At 48.3% G+C, this 21,256-nt stretch overlaps 1 protein-coding gene across 1 annotated transcript in view; it reads left to right on the top strand.

The window, feature by feature from the left end:
- The first annotated feature begins 3,459 nt into the window (after positions 1 to 3,459).
- LOC115461467 (phosphoglucomutase-2-like) overlaps positions 3,460 to 21,256 on the top strand; it is a 125,184-nt gene continuing 107,387 nt past the window's right edge. Inside the window, 4 exon segments of the mRNA XM_030191286.1 lie at positions 3,460 to 3,613; positions 17,344 to 17,511; positions 19,326 to 19,398; positions 19,401 to 19,431. Of these exon segments, the coding sequence (XP_030047146.1) occupies positions 3,539 to 3,613; positions 17,344 to 17,511; positions 19,326 to 19,398; positions 19,401 to 19,431 (347 nt within the window). The 5' untranslated portion in view covers positions 3,460 to 3,538.

The following is a 21,256-nucleotide window of genomic DNA, read 5'->3' as shown; positions in this document are numbered from 1 at the left end:
TTTGGTCATATTTAATTTCAGGTGGCGTTGAGACATCCAGACAGCAATGTCGACAAGCCCTCCTCCTTCCGGCAAGCCCTTGACTGAGCACAGGGATGTGCTGTGAGGCAGAGTGTATGTTGTGGGGTGACAGAGAGACAGAGTGTGTGTGTGTGTGGGTGTTTGAGAGAGTGTGTGTGACAGTGACACAGAGAGTGAAAGACTGTGTGTGTATGTGAGAGTGTGTGTCTGTGTGTGACACTGAGCTAACACAGCCTAGCAAACCACCTCAGAATGTGGCTTCATTCCGGGCACAGAATGTTGGAGGTGTCGTGTGATGTCATAATGCGTCCAACGTCATCTGATCTACACAGCCTAGCAGACCACCTCAGAATGTGGTTCATTCCAGACACAGAATGTTGCAGGTGTCGTGTGATGTCATAATGCGTCCGACGTCATCTGATCTACACAGCCTAGCAGACCACCTCAGAATGTGGCTTCAAGCCAGGCACAGAACGTTGGAGCTGAGAATTATTATATAGGATTACAATCTGGTTTTGTATTCCACTAATATCCAATGAGTTCAAAGCAGATCACAAACAGGACATAAGTGTTGCCACACTGGGACAGACCGAAGGTCCATCAAACCCAGTATTCTGTTTCCAACAGTGGCCAATCCAGGTCACAAGACCCTGGCAAGATCTCAGAACAGTAAAACAGATTTTATGTTGCTTATCCTAGAAATAAGCAGTGGATTTTCCCAAGTCCATCTTAATAATAATGGCTTCTGGGCTTTTCTTTTAGGAAGTTATCCAAGCCTTTCTAAAACCCTGATAATTGCTTTTTACATTTTCTGGCAACAAATTTCAGAGTTTAATTACAAGTTGAGTGAAGAAATTTTTCCTCTGGTTTGTTTTAAATTTACTATATAGTAGCTTCATTGTGTGCAACCTAGTATTTTTGGAAAGAGTAAACAAGTGATTCACAACTACCTGTTTCACTCCACTCAGTATGGCAGAGGCCTTCAGCCACCCCTTGGGAGGGGGGGGGGGGGCATGGTGCACTGTGCACAGCTGAAGGTTCAACTTGAACTAGCCCTGAGTCCTGCCTCTCTTGAGTCAAATAATCAGCTCTTTCAACTACATGGTATGCCTTTAGATGACAGAGCACTCTGCAGTTCAAGCTACTATGAATAGAGTGCAAGAGTGAAGGAATAGCCTAGTGGTTACTGCAGTGGACCTTGATCCTGGAGAACTTGGTTCAATTCCCATTGCAGTTCCTTATGACTCTGGGCAAATCACTTAACCCTCCGCCCCAGGTACAAATAAGTACCTGTGTACACTATCCAGCTTATTTTCAAAGGAGATCGCCGGCCATCTTCCGACACAAATCGGGAGATGGCCGGTGATCTCCTGAACCCGGCCAAATCAGTATAATCGAAAGCCGATTTTGGTTGGCGCCAACTGCTTTCCGTCATGGAGCCGGCCAAACTTCAAGGCAGGGTACAGAAAGTGGGATGGGGGCGTGGTTACGAGATGGACGGCTTTGCCCTATAATGGAAAAAAGATGGCCGGCTCTGATGAGCATTTCACCGGCTACACTTGGTCCATTTATTTTAGGACCAAGTCTCGAAAAAGTGCCCCAATTGACCAGATGACCACTGGAGGGAATCGGGGAGGACCTCCCCTTACTCCCCCAGTGGTCACCAACCCCCTCCTCCCCACAAAAAAAAATTTGCCAGCCTGAAATGTCATACCCAGCTCCCTGACAGCAGTATGCAGGTCCCTGGAGCAGTATTTAGTGGGTGCAGTGCACTTCAGGCAGGTAGACCCAGGCTCATCCCCCCCTACCTGTTACACTTGTGGTGGTAAATGTTGAGCCCTCCAAACCCCCCCAAAAACCACTGTACCCACATGTAGGTGCCACCCTTCATCCCTAAGGGCTATAAACTCCCTGAGCCCATACGCCAAGCCCCTCCCTGTCCATCTTCAAAGCCTTGCTCAAAGCCCACCTCTTCAATGTCGCCTTTGGCACCTAACCACCATACCCCTATTCAGGAAACCTAGACTGCCCAACTTGACATTTCGCCCATTAGAATGTAAGCTCCTTTGAGCAGGGACTGTCCTTTTTTGTTAATTTGTACAGCGCTGCGTAACCCTAGTAGCGCTCTAGAAATGTTAAGCAGTAGTAGTAGTAGCACCCAAGGTAAGGGAGGTATGCACCTAGGAGCAATTTTTGAAGTCCACTGCAGTGCCCTCTAGGTGCCCGGTTGGTGTCCTGGCATGTGAGGGGGCCAGTGCACTACAAATGCTGGCCTGCCATTTATTTGACCTGCGTCGTTCAATTATGCCCCCCTAAGCAAACTGCTTTGAATGTAGTTGTAAAAACCACAGAAAGGAGGTATATCAAGTCCCATTCCCTCTAAGTGGCAGGAAATGCCAATGCAACTTTCCTTCTGGGTCAGGCAGATGTGGTAATCTGGCTTTTTTTAATGGTGTTCTGGGTTTTGGCTTCATTTATCAGGGAGATGCCTGTATATTGGTAGGATACTTTGAGGCATATTTTCAAAGCACTTAGCCTTCCAAAGTTCCATAGAAACCTATGGAACTTTGGAAGGCTAAGTGCTTTGAAAATATGCCTCTTTGTGTACAGGGTAGGGAAACATTGGTTCTGCCAGTGCTCTACAGTGGCACATTGAGGGTTTTACTTTACTAAGGTCTTTCATATAGACACAGAATGGGAAAACAGCCTTAGTATCAGGTCCTCAATGACCTAGCAGACCACAACAGGAATGCTGTACCTCTTTTCTACTAAGCTTAAAGTGAAGAAAATGCAGGAGGGTACAGCAACAGGTCCTAAGTTCAAAAGAAAATTTAGCAACCCTTGCCTTAAGCAACTGTATTTAAGTTATAGTAGAATGTGTGTTCATAAATGATGCCCTATACCTCCATAGAAATATCTAGGGAGATGTAAGCATCAACTATGAACAAAACATTTTTCAATCTACTTTAATACCATTGCCTAAAAGACCTATATATATAAACTTACCATGCTTAATTTTGTTGCCCCTTTATTATTTAGCATATGTCAAATGTCTAACATCTAAAACTTGTAGCCATAGAAAAAATACGATATAATTAAAAATATCGTATATGCGCCCATAATCATCCAGCGACGATACGGGTAAGTTAAAAAAAAATCAGGAATGCCCTAAAAAGGCTGCCTCTTAGAAGCCAGGAAATCATTTGCAGCAGCCTTTACTTTCCACCCCAAGTCTCACGCTCGCCTCACTACCCAGAAGCCTTTGCGGTTACATTTGGGGTTTTTTCCTCCTCGCCCTCTCTCTCTCAGGTTCATCTAATTCCGCCGCGAGACGTAAACATCCTTGAACTCTATTGACCGCTACTAGGCCTGGGTTTGACTCAGAACAGAAGCAGATTCAAACGTGTCTCGCCTGTGGTCCCACCCCACCTCAACGTCACTGGAGACAGTTGGATCAAGCAGCCGATTGGCCAAAGGTGGATAGCAGCAACATCCGTTGAGTTTGGAAGCAGGAGATATGGACGTGCAGGTGGTGGCTATCGAGGATGTGGTTCTGAACGGGGCTGTGCGCGAGTGGCTGCACAGGGACAAGGTGAGAGTCTAACGGCGGGGTGTATCCTCGAGTCCGGGCGCTTCCGCTCTCACTGAGGCTTCGTGTTCTCGTGCAGGTGTTTCGTGTCCTCTCGCGGTGAGGTCGGGGGGGGGGGCAACTGACTGCCATAAGTTCTCTGCTGGGGGTGCCCCGTCCTAGATGGCTGGAATCCAGTCATGTTTTCAAGATTTCCTTAATGAATATGCATGAGATTTGTTTGCATGCACTTCCTCCTCTGTATGCAAATTGATGTCATGCATAGTCGTAGTAAAAATCTTGAAAATCCGACCTGGCGAAATGATTGGGGCCATTCGCAATATAGATTACCCGGCTTTCTCAGGGCACAATGAAATACCTTGCTCAGCACCCACAGATCTGACCCCCATGACCTTTGGCCTCCCCCCAAGTTTTGATGGATTTTAAGCAATGTAAAGATGCCCCAAAGTCTTCTAGACTATGAGCCTTGACAGCTCTAGTTTCTTATTAGCTGGTGACCTTCAGCCCCAATCCCAGTTGCTGTCCTTTGTTGAACTTTCACATATCATATACCAGCTTTAATGTTCTTGTAGGAACTGTCAGTGTCCTCTCCCCAGATTTTGTTAATATAGCATTTCTGAGCAGGGTATTTAGTTTTGTGGGGTGTGTGTTTGAAATGTTGAGTGTGAAATATTTTAAATATTTTTTAAATTTCTTTTTCTTAAAAATGAAGATAAAAAATGAGGCACTCTCCTTCCAAAAGAGTGCTTCCCCTTTCTCCCTGGGAGTTACATCTATACAGTAGTTGGGAATTTCAACACAGCTACATCCTCATTGCTCAAATTTTAATTTTTTAAACGTGTCTTTTATTTGTTAACAATTTTATTGACATTCAAGGAACCATTACACATTCATCTTTCAATGACATCGGTTCATGTAATATCTCAATAGACTCCATGTCAAAACCTTTTGAACATCAAATTATTTTCTATACAAAAGAATTAACCAACAGTCCTCCCAAATAAGCCCACACCCCCCAACCCCTAGCCCCCTTCCATACTTTGCCCCTTACCCTCCTCTTAGCTTCTAAGCTCCCCCCATCCCACCTCTACCTCCCCCCTATTAATTCTCCCACCTACCCCCCCCCCCCCCCCCCCACAATCTCCATGCTGATCCCAGCTGTAATATGCTATGAAGAGCCATCTTTGGCTCAAGATCCACGCGGACCCCGGAACTCTACACCATACCCAATTTAAATATATCTTTTAAACTTTTTTAAAAATGAAATCACAGATTGCTTTGCTGCTCCTACTGATAATATCTGGCTATGATTGCAGGATGAGTGGCCATGTGTCAGTTGGGTTCTGTATACTTGTGTCTTTGACTGGATGGAAATGTAGAAACAATTTAATGGTCGATAATGACCAGTAGGCCTATCTAGTTTGCTCTGTTTCATTCTCTGTGGAATGCCAAACACCTCACTATATTGCTGGCTTTCCCTTAACTTCTTTCTAGGGATCCTATTTGCTTGTTATTCTTTTTAGTTGTGTTTCACTGAGCAATACTCCCTTTTGGGGAGGGTTAATCAGGCTGTCTGTCCACACATGAAGAACAGTAGGAGGCAGCAGAAGAAAAAATGGAAACAAGTTGGCTTTAAAATGTAGGAGAAAGGAAAAAGTGAAAGCCAGGGAGGAAGGAGAAGGGAAAGTTAAGTACCAGGGGAAGGGGAGGAAGAAAGGGAAACTTGCCATTGTGTCAAACTGTAAAGGTGCACTTTTCATCTTGTCTCTGCGTGTTTCTCATTTGGGAGGCTGCTCCATGCATTCACCACCTGTATTGTTTGTGCATCTACTCCTATTGTCCCAGATGGGGAAATAGAAAATTACCAGCATGTCATCTGCTACGTGGTACCTTTTTGAACCTGGACTGCACAATGGTGTTTTTAAGTCACAATTCTCTATTATTATCCAGTATGTGCCAAGATTCTTCGGAAATGGTGACCTAAAAGTGTGTGGCTTCAGAAGAAATTTGGTTTGGTCCTGAGGGACAAAGGTTAAAATTAACTTAAAGGCCCTGGTGTAGAGATGAATTCTTACTCTGTGTGACAGAATTCAAAAAGGGATGGGATAAACACATAGGGTCCTGTAGTTGAGGAAATGTAGTCTTCTTTTCATACCTGGTATACAGCCAAGGTAGAATCAAAGCACAATGTAAATGACTTGCACTTCAAAAAAGGCATAAAGGGGTGGCCTGAACAGAGTGGCAGGTATAACTGTAGCCAGTTTACTGGGCAGGGTAGATGGACCTTACTGGTCTTTGTCTGCTGTTATTTACGATGTTACTGTGTCAGTCATCTTCCAGTTGGATGCTCAAAAGGAAAACTGGTGTCCCATCCTGGAACTATATTTAAAAACATATGGCCTAATATTCAAAAGCACTTACCTGGATAGCAGCACCTGCTGACTGGATAAATGCCACTGAGCAGGGGCTCCTGTGGATTGTCAGCAACCCCATCTAGATATCACTGCTGAAAATTGTTACAGACCGCCCCCAGTCTAGCTGGGCAAGGTGCAAAATTATCTGGAGAGCGGTGGTATTTAGTGCTGCTGTTGAGAAAACTGTCCAGACACGTTCAAACAGGAAAATTGCTGACCTAAATTATGCAGATAGCAGCACTGAATATTGCTGTTATACGGATAACTGCGGCAGTTGACGGTCCATCCAGAAAGTGTCCAGTGCTGATTGTTCAGGAGTGTTTTTGAACTCCGACTGATTACTGGGTGAATGACTTAGAGGCAGATGCACTAAAGCTTAATGAGCCTTTAATGACCCTCCAACGAGGAAAATTTGATCCGTTGCATGCATCAAAGGGCTTTTACCGAGGAAGCCAGCAGCTAACGAAAACGGAATGGAGATGAGCAATTAGTGTGAAAACCCCATTGAAACGAGATGCACTAACCTTTTCCGATTGCCTTTACGCAGGAAAAAGGCAGGAAATCTAACGAGAGGTCTGGACCTCTCGTTAGGACAGCTCTGTGCCAGGAAAAATAGTAAAGTGAAAAAACAAACAAACTGTGAGCCAATCCCAGCGCATTAGCAGAGCTAATAGCACTGTGATTGGTCAAAAGGAAACTGAAAGGCACAATCCATAAACAGAAGCCTCTACAAGCCCCAAGGAGTTCAAAATATTTTTTTTCTAGGCATGCATCCCCTCCTCAGACTGCAAACAAAACACAAGCACATGGCTCCCAAATCAAAAAAAAAAAAAGGGTCGGAGGGGGCAAAGGCGCTCGTCAGGAGCGTCGCCGTTCCCCCCTGCCCCACTTCCCCCTGCATTCTAAATTAAAAGCAAGAAGAAAAGCAAACGTACCTTTAGCAGCCCCGGCCCCCTCCCTTCCTCACTACTCTGTCTCCCCTCAGCTCCGCCTCCCGACATCCTCCGCCCTGTGCCCCGCCCCCTCTTGGGGTCGTCGCCGCCATTCCCCTCCTCCATCGGGCCCCCCTCCCTCTTACCGGGACCGTGCAGCGCCTCTCTCCTCTGTCCGAAGGCGCTGCACGGGCAAGAAGAAAGCTGATGCCTGTCTTCGCACAGCTTCGTCGCGCGTCTCTCTCCTCCTGCGCCCCCCCTGTCTGACGTCGTAACCTACGTAGGTTACCGACGTCAGACAGGGCGGGCCCAGGAGGAGAGAGACGCGCCACAGAAGCTGGGCGAAGGCAGGCATCAGCTTTCTTCTTGCCGTGCAGCGCCTTCGGACAGAGGAGAGGCGGCACGGTCCCGTAAGAGGGAGGGGGCCCGATGGAGGAGGGGAATGGCGGCACGACCCCAAGAGGGGGCGGGGACAGGGCGGAGGATGTCGGGAGGCGGAGCTGAGGGGAGACAGTAGTGAGGAAGGGAGGGGGCCGGGGCTGCTAAAGGTACGTTTGCTTTTCTTCTTGCTTTTTAATTTAGAATGCAGGGGAAGTGGGGCAGGGGGAACGGCGACCACGGGTGGGGGGGGCAAGGACGGCCATACAGGACGCTCCTGACGAGTGCCTTTGCCCCCTCCCGACCCTTTTTTTTTTTTTTTATTTGGGAGCCCTGTGCTTGTGTTTTGACTGTGTTTTGACTGTTTGTGGCATGCGCAGAGCAGCTAACATAACGCTTGGCTGCTCTGCGCATGATTTGGGGGCCGATTAACGATGTGTATTGTGATTCTTTGATACATTGTACGTTTCAATACCGATCTCAGCATGTGTGACTTTTTTTTTTTGGTGCATTCTTCGTTATTTTAAAATCGTTAGGGACTTTAACGATTTAGATTTTTTTACGTTTGGTTGCTGCATCTGCCTCTTAGTGAGCAGTTAATCTCTTACTTCAGACAGGCAACATGAAAAACAGGAAGGAAACAAATAAACACTGGGATTTTGCTTGGAGTCTTCCTGTCAGTTTCCTTCTTTGGTGGCTCCAGTACTTCTCTGAATTTTTCTCCAACGGGGAATTTTTGGCTTCTCTTGACTGCCTAGTTGGCAATCTGTTCCCAAAATATGGCGAGACTTTCTTGATATAAACACTTGCTAGACATCCTCTTCCCCAGAAACTTCAGTTCACTTTTGCTTCTGGGTGCAAGTCCTCTCCTCCAGCTGGTCATAGGCTATGCAGAGTCTCTCCTTCACCTTGTCTTTATAGTTGAAAGGATGGATGATCTTTCTAATCCTCTTTTTACCGTGGGCCTAAAGTCAGCATGTGAGATCCTAGCTAGTAAGGAGCTCTGCGTCCTACACATTACCTTGGCAGAAAGGAGGTGAAAGGTGAAGAGTCCCTTCAGAACTCTCCCTTTCCATATCATCTGCTGATCAATCCATAGACTGGTGGGTTGTGTCCATCTACCAGCAGGTGGATAGAGAGCAAAATTTTGCCTCCCTATATGTGGTCATGTGCTGCCGGAAACTCCTCAGTATGTTCTCTATCTCAGCAGGTGGTGGTCACACACAGCAGCTCTGGCTAGGCCTCCAAGCCTAATTTTTAGGTTTTGTTGAGTGCCTGGGGTTGAGGGCTCTTCTTGAGCAAGTGCAAACCTGGTGGCGCCAGGTCCCTCCTTTTCTCCCCCCTCCCGCTGGCTCCGTAAAAAAAAAAAAATAAATAAAATTTTGGACGCTCTTAAGGGCGTTTATTTCGACGTTTATTTAAACGTTTTGCAGCTACTCACTGGGACACCAGGTCGTTACAGCTTGGAGCGAGAAGCAGGTAATTTTTACCTTTTTATACGGGCAGGGGGTTCCCCGATTGATCTCCACGTGGCCTATGGCGTCGGAGGGAGAGGGCGCGAAGAATCGCTCCCCGGATCGCGTGTGCGCTTCTAGCGGGGATGCGGGGTTTTAAAGTCTGATTCGCCCTTGTTGGGTGTCAGTTTGGAGGCCGGTCAGTGTCCCGGGTCTTCCTCCGCGCGGCGGTTTTCCCGCCATAAACGCCCCCCCCGCTGCTCGCCTCCGCCATCTTGGCCGGCCACTCTGCTCGGACGGCTTCTTCTTGGGCCGCCCTTGAGCTGGGAGACGTTCATGCCATGGCCGCCCTTGATTTGGGCGACGGCAAAAAAGCGGCTAAAGTTAAGCGCCGTTCTTCCGCGCGGCTCCTTCGCGGAGTGTCGCGCCGGACGCCATCTTGGATGCGCAGCATGTTGCTCCCCCGCTCTTGCGAGCGCCGGTTGAGAGTGCGTCTAGGGCTGTGGCCCAGGCTGCTGAAATTCACAGTCTGGGGGTTTCTCCCCCGAGTTTATTTTGCTGCTGCATCAGGCCTATGCAAACTCTGCCCCTTCTCCTTGTCGATAACGGGGTTGAGGCCCCCGGAAGTAAACGCCCTCGGGTGGATTCCCAGGCCTTAGAGGACGCTGTTTCCTCTGATGTAGATGAGGGCAGCGTATCTGAGTCTCCCAACGGTCCTTTGGGGATTCCTTGGAGGAGACGGATTCCCGCTCGGATGGAGCGGATGACCCCTGCAGCGCGGATCTTTCGCTCAGAGGATTTGCCCAACCTGTTACTGCAGGCCATGAGCATTTTGAAGATTTCCTCGCCAGAGGACGTCTCTCCCTCAGCCCCTGTTGGCTCTGCCATTATGCTGGGGACGAAGCGCCCGCCTAGAACCTTCCACGTGCATGATGCCATGCACACCTTAATTTCGGCTCAATGGGATGTCCCGGAAGCGAGCCTCAAAGTGGCTAGGGCTATGTCCCGCCTCTATCCTTTGCCTGAAAGTGATCGTGAGCCTTTATTTGGCCTACCAGTGGATTCTTTAATCACTGCGGTGACTAAGAAAACGGCGTTGCCGGTGGAAGGTGGCACGGCCCTAAAGGACGCCCAAGACAGAAGATTGGAAGCGGCTTTAAGGTCGTCCTTCGAGGCGGCTGCCTTAAGTTTGCAGGCTCAGTTTGCGGCTCCTATGTGGCCAGGGCGTGCCTGACGATGGTGCAGCGGGCTTCCCCCTCGGATCCTTCTTGAGGGCTGACTGGCCGGCCCTGGAATCGGGCTTGGCTTATTTGGCAGACTTACTGTATGATGTCTTGAGAGCCTCGGCTAAAGGCATGGCTCAGACAGTCTCTGCGCGGCGCTGGCTTTGTGCTGAAACATTGGTCTGCGGACCACGCCTCTAAGTCCCGCCTGGCTAAGTTGCCTTTTAAAGGCAAGCCTGCTCTTTGGGGTCGAGCTGGACAAAATTCGTGACCGATCTCGGCACGTCTAAGGGCAAGAGGTTACCAGAGGTCAGGGCTCGGGCCAGTGCTCGCCCTGGTATCTCCAGAGGACGGTTTCAGGAAGCCCGTCAGGGTAACCGCCGGGCAAGTCGGGCTCCTCTTGCCCCCCTCTTCCTTCAAAAAGGAACTTCTCCCCCAAGCAGCATTCCTTTCGCAGAGACCGCCGTTCCCGGAGGTACGCCTCCGGTCCTCCCCCAGGGTCTCGTACCCAATGACGGGGTCCTGGTCCATGGCCCAGTGCAGATTGGAGGACGCCTGTCCTCGTTTCTGGGCGATGTGGACCAGGGTAACTTCAGACGCTTGGGTGCTGGAAGTCATCAGAGACGGCTACAAGTTAGAGTTCTGCCGACCCTTAGAGACAGGTTTGTACTCTCTCCCTGCAAGTCTCCGGTCAAAGCTGTGGCAGTGCAGCAGACCTTGGACAACCTGATCGCCTGGGTGCGGTCGTTCGGTGCCAGAAAATCAGATTGGCAAGGGACGTTACTCCATTTACTTTGTGGTACCAAAGAAAGGAGGTTCTGTCCGCTATCCTCGACCTCAAAGGGGTCAATCGGGCCTTGAAAGTGCGGCACTTTCGCATGGAGACTCTCCGCTATGTTATAGCGGCAGTGAAGGCAGGAGAGTTCTTGGCTTCCTTGGACATCAAGGAAGCGTACCTGGCATATTCCCATCTGGCCTTCTCGACACTTCCAGTTCAGAGCCCTCCCTTTCGGGTTGGCTAATGCTCCGCGGACCTTCTCCAAGGAATGGTGGTCATCGCGGCCTTCCTGCGAAAGGAAGGAGTACAAGTCCATCCTTATCTGGACGACTGGTTGATCCGAGCCCCCTCTTATGCAGAGTGCGGCGAAGCTGTGGACCGGGTGGTTGCTCCTTTGAGCTCCCTGGGTGGATCATCAACTGGGAGAAGAGCCAGCTTGCGCCCGACTCAGTCCCTGGAGTATCTGGGAGTTCGATTCGACACCCAAGTGGGCAAGAGTGTTCCTGCCAGACATCGGATTGTCAATCTTCAGGCTCAGGTGGACTAGTTCCTAGTAGCCTCTCCTCTTCGGGCTGTGGGAAGCTATGTGCAGCTGTTGGGCTCTATGACGGCACATGATTGGAAGTAGTGCCCTGGGCCAGGGCTCATATGAGACCACTACAACTCTCTCTGCTGCAGCGCTGGACTCCGATGTCGGAGGATTAATGCTGTGCGCCTTCCCTTGGTTCCCGGCAGTGCGCAAGGCGCTGAGCTGGTTGGATGCAGACAGACAAGTTGTCTGCAGGAATGCCTCTGGTGACCCCGGAGTGGATGGTCGTCACGACGGACGCCTCTTTGTCGGGCTGGGGAGCCCACTGCTTGGGAAGGACAGCGCAGGGGCTCTGGTCTCCTGCAGAGGCAAAGTGGTCTATCAACCTCCTGGAACTCAGAGCCATTCGGTTGGCGCTTTTGGAGTTCATCCCGGTACTGGCGTTGAGCCAGTACGGGTCCTGTCGGACAATGCCACGGCTTGTGGCCTATGTCAACCGCCAGGGAGGTACCAAGAGCGCCCCGCTAGCCAAGGAGGCCATGAATCTATGCCATGGGCGGAAGCGAACCTGGAACAGCTGTCAGCGGCCCACATTGCCAGAGTCGAATGTCAAGGCGGACTTTCTCGCCATACCTTGGAGCCCGGAGAGTGGCAGCTATCTGCTCAGGCGTTCTTGACATCACGATGCGCTGGGGCCAGCCGAGCCTAGATCTGATGGCGTCATCGGCCAATTGCCAAGTGCCGCGCTTTTTCAGCAGAGGACGGACCCTCGATCCCTGGATAGATGCTCTTCTCCAACAGTGGCCGACACAGGAGCTTCTCTATGTGTTCCCGCCCTGGCCCATGTTGGGCAGGGTGCTAGACCGGTGGCAAAGCATCCGGCCGGATAATCCTGGTGGGTCCGGACTGGCCCACGTCCCTGGTATGCGGGCTTGATCAGGCTCTCAGTCGACGATCCTCTGCGGCTGCCAGTGGAGCAGGGCCTGTTACATCAGGGTCCCGTGGTGATGGAGGATCCCTCCCCCTTTGGTCTTACGGCCTGGCTATTGAGCGGCAGCGTCTGAGAAAGAAGGGCTTCTCAGACAAGGTCATTGCCACTATGCCTGAGAGCGAGCAAGCGCTCTACTTCTTCTGCTTACGCCAGGGTTGGGCGTACTTTTGCAGCGTGGGTGTGAAGCAGGCTCACTTTCTCCCTTCACTGCTCCAATTTCTTCAGTGTTGGCGTTCCTGCAAGAAGGTCTGGAGAAAGGCCTGTCGCTCAGTTCCCTTAAAGTCCAGGTAGCGGCTCTGGCTTACTTCAGGGGCCGCCTGAAGGGTGCTTCCCTGGCTTCGCAGCAGATGTGGTGCGCTTTCCTCAAGGGAGTTAATCACCTGCGCCCTCCTCTGCACTCAGTGGTGCCTGCGTGGAATCTCAACCTGGTGCTAAGAGCCTTGCAGCAGCCGCCTTTTGAACCCTTGTCTAGGGCAGCTCTGAAAGACCCTGACGTTGAAAGCAGTCTTTTGGTGGCTATCACTTCAGCCAGAAGAGTTTCCGAGCTCCAGGCACTCTCATGGCGAGAGCCTTTTCTGCAGTTCACTGAGGCAGGAGTGACTATTCGCACAGTGCCTTCCTTCTGCCCAAGATTGTTTCTCGCTTCCATGTGAATCAGCAGCTCTGTCTCCCTTCCTTTCGTAGGGAGGACTACCCAGAGGAATACTCTGCTCTCAAATATCTGGATGTGAGACGAGTCATCTTCAGATACTTGGAAGTGACCAATGATTTCCGGAAATCGGATCATCTGTTTGTCCTGTTTGCAGGTCCTCGTAAGGGTCTGCAGGCTTCTAAGCCTACAGTGGCAAGATGGGTCAAGGAAGCATTGCAGCGGCTTATGTGGCCGCGGGGAAGGTGCCGCCTATCCAGCTGAAGGCTCACTCCCTAGAGCTCAGGCGGCCTCGTTGGCAGAGGCCGGGTCCGTCTCCTTGGAAGAGATTTGGAAGGCGGCAACTTGGGCATCGGCCCATACCTTCTCCAGGCATTACCGCTTGGCTGTGGCTGCTCGGGCGGAGGCCCTGTTTGGAGCTTCAGTGTTGCGGTCAGGGATTTCAATGTCCCGCCCTGGGTGAGTACTGCTCGGTACATCCCACCAGTCTATGGATTGATAGCATGATGATATGGAAGGTAAAATTATGTATCATACCTGATAATTTTCTTTCCATTAATCATAGCTGATCAATCCATAGTCCCTCCCAGATATCTGTATTGTTTATATTCTGGTTGCATTTCAGGTTCAAGTTTAGTCTTCAGTTCCTATTCAGGAGGACTTCGTGTTCAAGTTTTTCAATGGATTCTTCAAGAGTTGAGACGAATTTGTGTTACAGTGAGCTGCTGCATTCCTCTCCCCTCCGTTTTACGGGGCTGGATTGAGACATAAATTCTGCCGGCGCTCCCTCCCGCTTCGTGCGGCTGTTAGGGCAGCTTTGTACCCCTCCCGCTTCGGCGGTGTTAGGGTCAGTCAGCTCCTCCCGCGGTGTTGCGGTTGCAGATAAGCCAGATCCCCCCGCATCGGCGGGGTGGTGTCGTCGGGATGAGCTAGACGGATTCCCCTCCCCCACTTGTGTGGGGATGAGCTGGGTTAATTCCCCTCCCCCGTTTCGGCTGGTGGTGAGCTGGGCAGAGTGTCCCTTTGTGGGTGTAATTCTCTAAGTGCTGAGTCCTGCGGATGGAGCTTGGATATCGACATACTGAGGAGTTTCCGGCAGCACATGACCACATATAGGGAGGCAAAAGGATTGCTCTCTATCTCCACCTGCTGGTAGATGGACACCAACCCACCAGTCTATGGATTGATCAGCTATAATTAATGGAAAGAAAATTATCAGGTATGATACATAATTTACCTTTATTACTTTGACCTCATAACTTCTTCCTGGCAGTGGTGTACAGTTGTGGGGAGGTGGTTTTGGGAGGCTCAGCACACAAGGTAAGGGAGCTATGCACCTGGGAGCAATTTCTAAAGTCCACTGCAGAGCCCCCTAGGGTGTCCGGTTGGTGTCTTGGCATGTCAGGGGGACCAGTGCACTATGAATGCTGGCTCCTCCCATGACCAAAGGGCTTGGATGTGGTCGTTTCTGAGATGGGCGTCCTCGGTTTCCATTATCGCTGAAAATCGGGGATGACCATCTCTAAGGTCAACCTAAATTTTGCGATTTGGGCCTCCATGACCGTATTATCGAACTGAAAGATGGACGCCCATCTTGTTTCGATAATACGTGTTTCCCCGTCCCTTCGCCAGGACATCCTGCGAGGACTTCCTCAGGAAAACTTGGGCGCCCCTTTTGATTATGCCCCTCCACGTCACCCAATATTGTGGATCTAGCTATGTATGTGCCTTAAATCACATGTATATCTTGTCAGACTTCGCTATAAAAGAATGCTCAGACAACAAAGATAGGAAACAAAACATTCTTTTTATTTAATGCTTTTTAAGGACTAAGATGTGCCTGCTTTGTGAAATGTACATTTTTTTCGTATTGTATTTTGCAGAGTACAGGAGAAAATAAATTTCTGTTTCTCTTTTACCAGTATTTGCACTGCTTACAGAGTCTGGCTTGCTTGAAGAGATCTATATTTCATTTTTGTGGGCATGTTTTTTGTGGTTCTCTATTTTGTATCACATGAGGGTCTGTTCATGTTCTGCATATGTGACTGAGGTGCCAGATTCTGCTAGCATGTAGTGTTTTGTGTAGGAATGTGTAACCGCTTGTTCCATTTTCCGGTAGCAGGTATATTGGTGCTCTAGGGTCCAGTGTCTTTTCATAGGTTAGGGCTTTTGTGTGTTAAGTTTTCTGTATAGATTTTGAGTGTCTTTTGTAGGGTTTTGTGTTATTTCATAAAGTGTCTGGCCCTATTGTTTTTGATATGCTGGCTTCATATTCAGCATTTTAGTCTGGTGCGTGTGTGTGTTGGGTTTTTTTAAATAGCCTTAACGAATATGTATGAGATGTACATATGCAAATGTGCGAAGCCCACACCCTTTGCCCCCCAAAATGAAACAGTCAAACTATGCCCATTTCTGGCACCTATTTTACAAAAGTCTGCTCCTCCAGACATCAAAACCTAGCTACGCCTCTGTTTGCCGGGCAGGAAAGAGTGGTCTCCTTTCCTGCCCCAAAGAGGCCATTAGACCACCAGGGCACAATAAAATAGGGGAAGACACCCTGAGGCCCTCCAGCGCCAGGCTTCCCACTTGTCTGCAAACCCAGACAAATGGACAGGCTGGAAAAAACCCGCCCGAACGTCCCGTGGTTTCATCAAAAAGAGGACATGTCTGATTAAAACCTGACATATGGTAACCCTAGTTAATTATTATTTATTATTATTATTTATTACATTGTATCCCACATTTTCCCACCTTTTTGCAGGCTCAATGTGGCTTACATATAACCGATAACGGCGTTAGCTGATTCCGGTCTGAACAAATACATGGTATGAATGAATACAAAGTGATATTGTGGTAGAATGAGGTACATGTATAGTAGGTATAATTGGAGGGAACTTAGGGAGGGAAAGGGGGAAGAAGAGTCAGGTAATGTCCGTTACGGTCTTTCGTTGCATTGTGTCGCAAGTGTCCAGGTATTTTTATGTTGGGTCGGTGGAGTATACTCTTCTGAACATGTCTGTCTTTAGTGCTTTCTGAAAATTTAGGTGGTCGAGCGTAGTTTTTTACTGCTTTTGGCAATGTGTTCCATAGGTGTGCGCTTAGGTAGGAAAAGCTGGATGCATAGGTGGATTTGTATTTGAGTTCTTTGCTGCTTGGGTAATGGAGGTTTAGGTATGATCGTGCAGATTTTGTGTTGTTTCTGGTTGGCAGGTCGATAAGGTCTGTCATGTATCCCGGTGCCTTGCCGTAAATAATTTTATGAACAGTCATGCAGATTTTGAAAGTGATACATTCTTTGATTGGTAACCAATGCAATTTTTTCTCTGAGTGGTTTGGCGCTGTCAAAACGTGTTTTTCCAAATACAAGCCTGGCTGCTGTGTTTTGGGCGGTCTGAAGTGTCTTTATGATTTGGTCCTTGCATCCCGCATAGATTCCATTACAGTAGTCTGTGTGGCTTAGTACCATTGACTGTACCATGTTACGAAATATTTCCCTCGGGAAGAATGGTTTCACACGTTGAGTTTCCACATTGAGAAAAACATTTCTTTATGATGGATTTCACTTGGGTCTCTAGTGATAGGTTACGGTCGATTGTTACTTCGAGAATTTCAGGCTATCTGAGATAGGGAGGGTGTATCCTGGGGTGTTAATGTTTGTGGGTTTGTATGTATTGTATTGGGATGAGATGATGAGACAGCGTGTTTTTTCTGTATTGAGTTTTAGTTGGAATGCATTTGCCCATGAGTTTATGATGTTTAAGCTTAGCTTGATTTCGTTGGTGATTTCTGCCAGATCGTGTTTGGGGATGTATAATGTAACGTCATCAGCGTAGATAAATGGGTTAAGGCCTTGGGTGGATAAGGTCTTGGCTAGTGGAGTCATCATGAGGTTGAAAAGGATCGGTGATAGTGGTGATTCTTGTGGTACTCCGCAGCCTGGTTTCCACGGTGACGATATGCTTGTTTTTGATTTCACTTGATATGTTCTTGTGGTTAGAAAACCCTTAATCCAATTAAGAGCTGGTACCATGAGCTTTCATTCACTTTATTTGGAGATGTATTCCCTTATGTCTCTCCCCAGAAACATATTCAGTGAACATCCTGGACTGTGGAGACTTACCAGATCATACGAAAGTGGTAACATTATAAAGCAGTGTGTCTTTATCCCTTTCCCTTTAACTTTTGAACAATTTCACCTAGCTCAAAACTACTGTAGTGTGGAGTTGGGCCTTTTGGATGGAGAAGAGAGTGAATGTTTAGGCTTTGAGTTGGTTATGGCACTATTTTAAGAAATGCATTGAGACTCTAATGAAGACTATGTAGAGTATTTCTCCTTTTACTTGTTCTGTAATGTATTGCAAATTTCTCTTTTCATAACACCACAGAACTCGAAAACTCTGGAAATTGTAAAACAGTTCCTTGTTGATGGAAACATAGAAGAATTACAAACATGCTTTGGTGCACGGATGGAATTTGGCACAGCAGGACTCCGAGCAGCAATGGGAGCAGGTGTTTCTCATATGAACGACCTTACGATTATCCAGACAACTCAGGTACAAGAATAAAGTGCACCAACGTTTCTGCAGCTGTGTGTATTGCATTGTGCGTTCACTAGGTGCTCTCTTATAAAAACCTTGGCAGTGACTGTTATTTGACTCAGCATTGACATCAGTTTGATAGGTTTGTACTTGCCAGCTTCCAGCTGCTAACCATTTAGAGGAAGTAGGATGACAGCCTATAGCTAGTTCTGTGGAATGCCTTTCTGAATAATGATTACTGCAGCTCTGTTTAAAGCTGCTAGAACCTCTCTGAACTCCCTCACTATCCTTAGTTTTCTCCCATTGGGCCTGCTAGTTATGTTAGTTCATGCAAGAGAGGGGTCATAAATGTCTTGCCATAACCTATTCCCTTTGCCTCTCTGCATTTTGCAGCATCATCTCTGGCCAGATCAGTGTTGTCACACAGGACCCAGGGTCCTCCTTGTAGAGCAGTGGTTAGGGTGGTGGACTTTGGTCCTGAGGAACTGAGTTCAATTCCCACTTCAGGCATAGGCAGCTCCTTGTGACTCTGGGCAAGTCACTTAACCCTCCATTGCCCCATGTAAGCCGCATTGAGCCTGCCATGAGTGGGAAAGCTCGGGGTACAAATGTAACAAAAATAAAAATAAATGGAGTAATGCTTCATCCCCTCCCCATCACCACCACCACCACGTGCACTTCTGCAGCTCCTTTGTCAGTGAACACTGCACAAAATTATTTCTTCATTTTACTTCAGGGATTTTTGGTCATCTTCCATTCTTCTCTCCAATAGCTTTCCTCCATGCTGAGATCTTTTGCACCTTTTTAAATGATGATCCTTTTAGCCACACTTTTCAGCTAGTTAATTTGAAAATGTCAGCAGTTTCTGTATTTTTTTAATATAAAGATTTGTTGTTTTACAGCCCTGTTTGTGAAGAGGAGAACCTGGGGCTAAACCAAATCTTACTGTTGTGTTATTCTATCAGTGCATCCATAGGATTTGCACCATGTTAAAGCTTGTACTCTGAAGTTCAGGGCCTACACCTACCTGTGACCCTCTCTGGCATTGTTTTTACAGTAAACTGTGCTGTCTGGTGATCACAAGAGCTCTGGTAACAGCTTATGGGAACAATAGAATTTTCAGTAATGAAGAGTTGTGTAAAAATGATTTTGAATTCAATGAAAACTTAGGAAGACAAATGGAGGCCGACCGAAACCAGTGGCTTTGGTTCTGGCTGAAACTGAAATTGTGGCCGACATTCTCAGTTTTGGCTGAAACTGAGATGCAAATATCATGCCTCCCCTCCCCCACCAGCCCCCCCCCCCCCCGAACATCAGTAAGCCCTCCCCAGGTTTGAAGCCCTAGTGGATTAGTGTCCTCTTCGGGACAGAAAAGAACCCCACTTTTTCCTACCAGTGCTACTGCTGGTTTAAAAAGGCAGGGTTGGGTTCTTTCCTGCCACCAAAGATCTGCCACTAAACCACCGGGGCTTGTTAAGGTAGGCCTGGGGAGGGCCTACTGATGGTCAGGGGGAATGAGTGGTCAGGCGGCTTGAGGGGGTGGAGAATGATTGATTGGTGGGGGGGGGGGGGGGGAGTTTTGGTTTCAGCCGCAAATGCAATGGCGATTTCGGGTTGGTTGTGGTGCCAAAGCTAGAACTGAAATTCATTCAGCTTCTAAAGTCAAATGGGTTTTAATAGCAACAGCTGTTTGCCCTGAGCCAACTTTCTGAAAAGCATTGGCTTTATTATAGTAAGCTCTGTATTATTGTATCCAAATGTTTTAAGGTGACTTCTGTATGTAATTATGTTGATAATATGCAGGTCTGAAATGTTTTTGAATGTTTAAGGGGCTTTGCAGATACCTTGAAAAGAAGATTGGTGATCTGAAGGGCAGAGGCGTGGTGATTGGTTATGATGCTCGTGCCATCCTTCAAGTGGTGGGAGCAGTAAGAGGTAAATAGTTATTTACATAGTAACATAGTAACATAGTAGATGACGGCAGAAAAAGACCTGCACGGTCCATCTAGTCTGCCCACGATAAACTCATGTGTATACCTTACCTTGATTTGTACCTGTCTTTTTCAGGGCACAGACCGTATAAGTCTGTGCAGCAGTATTCCCGCCTCCCAACCACCAGTCCCGCCTCCCATCACCGGCTCCGGCACAGACCCCGTATAAGTCTGCCCTCCCCCATCCTAGCCTCTCAACCACCAACCCCTCTTCCCCCCGCCACCCAATTTCAGCTAAGCTTCTGTGGATCCATTCCTTCTGCACAGGATTCCTTTATGCCTGTCCCACGCATGCTTGAATTCCGTTACCGTTTTCATCTCCACCACCTCCCGCGGGAGGGCATTCCAAGCGTTCACCACCCTCTCCGTGAAGAAATACTTCCTGACATCTTTCCTGAGTCTGCCCCTTCAATCTCATTTCATGTCCTCTCGTTCTACCGCTTTCCCCTCTCCGGAAAAGATTCGTTTGCGGATTAATACCTTTCAAATATTTGAACGTCGTATCATATCACCCCTGTTCCTCCTTTCCTCCCAGAGTATACATGTTCAGTTGTCAAGTCTCTCTTCATACGTCTTGGAACGCAACTCCCCTACCATCCTCGTAGCTTTCTTTGTACCGCGCTTCCATTTTTTTAACATCCTTCGCAAGGTACGGCCTCCAAAACTGAACACAATACTCCAGGTGGGGCCTCACCAACGTCTTATACAGGGCATTAAAACCTCCTTTTTCTGCTGGTCACACCTCTCTCTATACAGCCTAGCAACCTTCTCGCTACGGCCACCGCCTTGTCGCACTGTTTCATCGCCTTTAGGTCCTCAGATACTATCACCCCAAGATCCCTCTCCCGTCCGTGTCTATCACTACTACTACTACTATTTAACATTTCTAGAGCGCTACAAAGTGTACGCAGCGCTGTACAACACAGAAGAAAGACAGTCCCTGCTCAAAGAGCTTACAATCTAATAGACAAAAGTACAGGCTCTCCCCACCTAACACATACGCCTCCCTTGGATTTCTACTCCCTAAGTGCATCACTTTGCATTTCTTCGCATTGAATTTTAATTGCCAAACGTTAGACCATTGTTCCAGCTTCTTCAGATCTTTTTTCATGTTTTCCACTCCCTCCGGGGTGTCCACTCTGTTGCAAATCTTGGTGTCATCCGCAAAAAGGCAAACTTTACCTTGTAACCCTTCGGCAATGTCACTCACAAATATATTGAACAGAATGGGCCCCAGCACCGATCCCTGAGGCACTCCACTACTCACCTTTCCCTCCTCCGAGTGAACTCCATTCACTACCACCCTCTGGCGTCTGCCCGTCAACCAGTTCCTAATCCAGTTCACCACTTCGGGTCCTATCTTCAGCCCTTCTAGTTTATTCAAGAGCCTCCTGTGGGGAACCGTGTCAAAAGCCTTGCTGAAATCTAAGTAGATGACGTCCATAGCACGTCCTTGATTTAATTCTCCCGTCACCCAGTCAAAGAATTCAATGAGATTCGTTTGGCACGACTTCCCTTTGGTGAAACCATGTTATCTCGGATCTTGCAACTTATTGGCTTCCAGGAAATTCACTATCCTTTCCTTCAGCATGGCTTCCATTACTTTTCCAATAACCGAAGTGAGGCTTACCGGCCTGTAGTTTCCAGCTTCTTCCCTATCCCCACATTTGTGAAGAGGAACCACCTCCGCCATTCTCCAATCCCTCGGAACCTCTCCTGTCTCCAAGGATTTATTAAACAAATCTTTAAGAGGACCCGCCAGAACCTCT

This window comes from Microcaecilia unicolor, chromosome 2 (assembly GCF_901765095.1).
Source record: "Microcaecilia unicolor chromosome 2, aMicUni1.1, whole genome shotgun sequence".
Lineage (NCBI taxonomy): Eukaryota > Metazoa > Chordata > Amphibia > Gymnophiona > Siphonopidae > Microcaecilia > Microcaecilia unicolor.
This window is presented reverse-complemented; position numbering and strand designations above follow the sequence as displayed.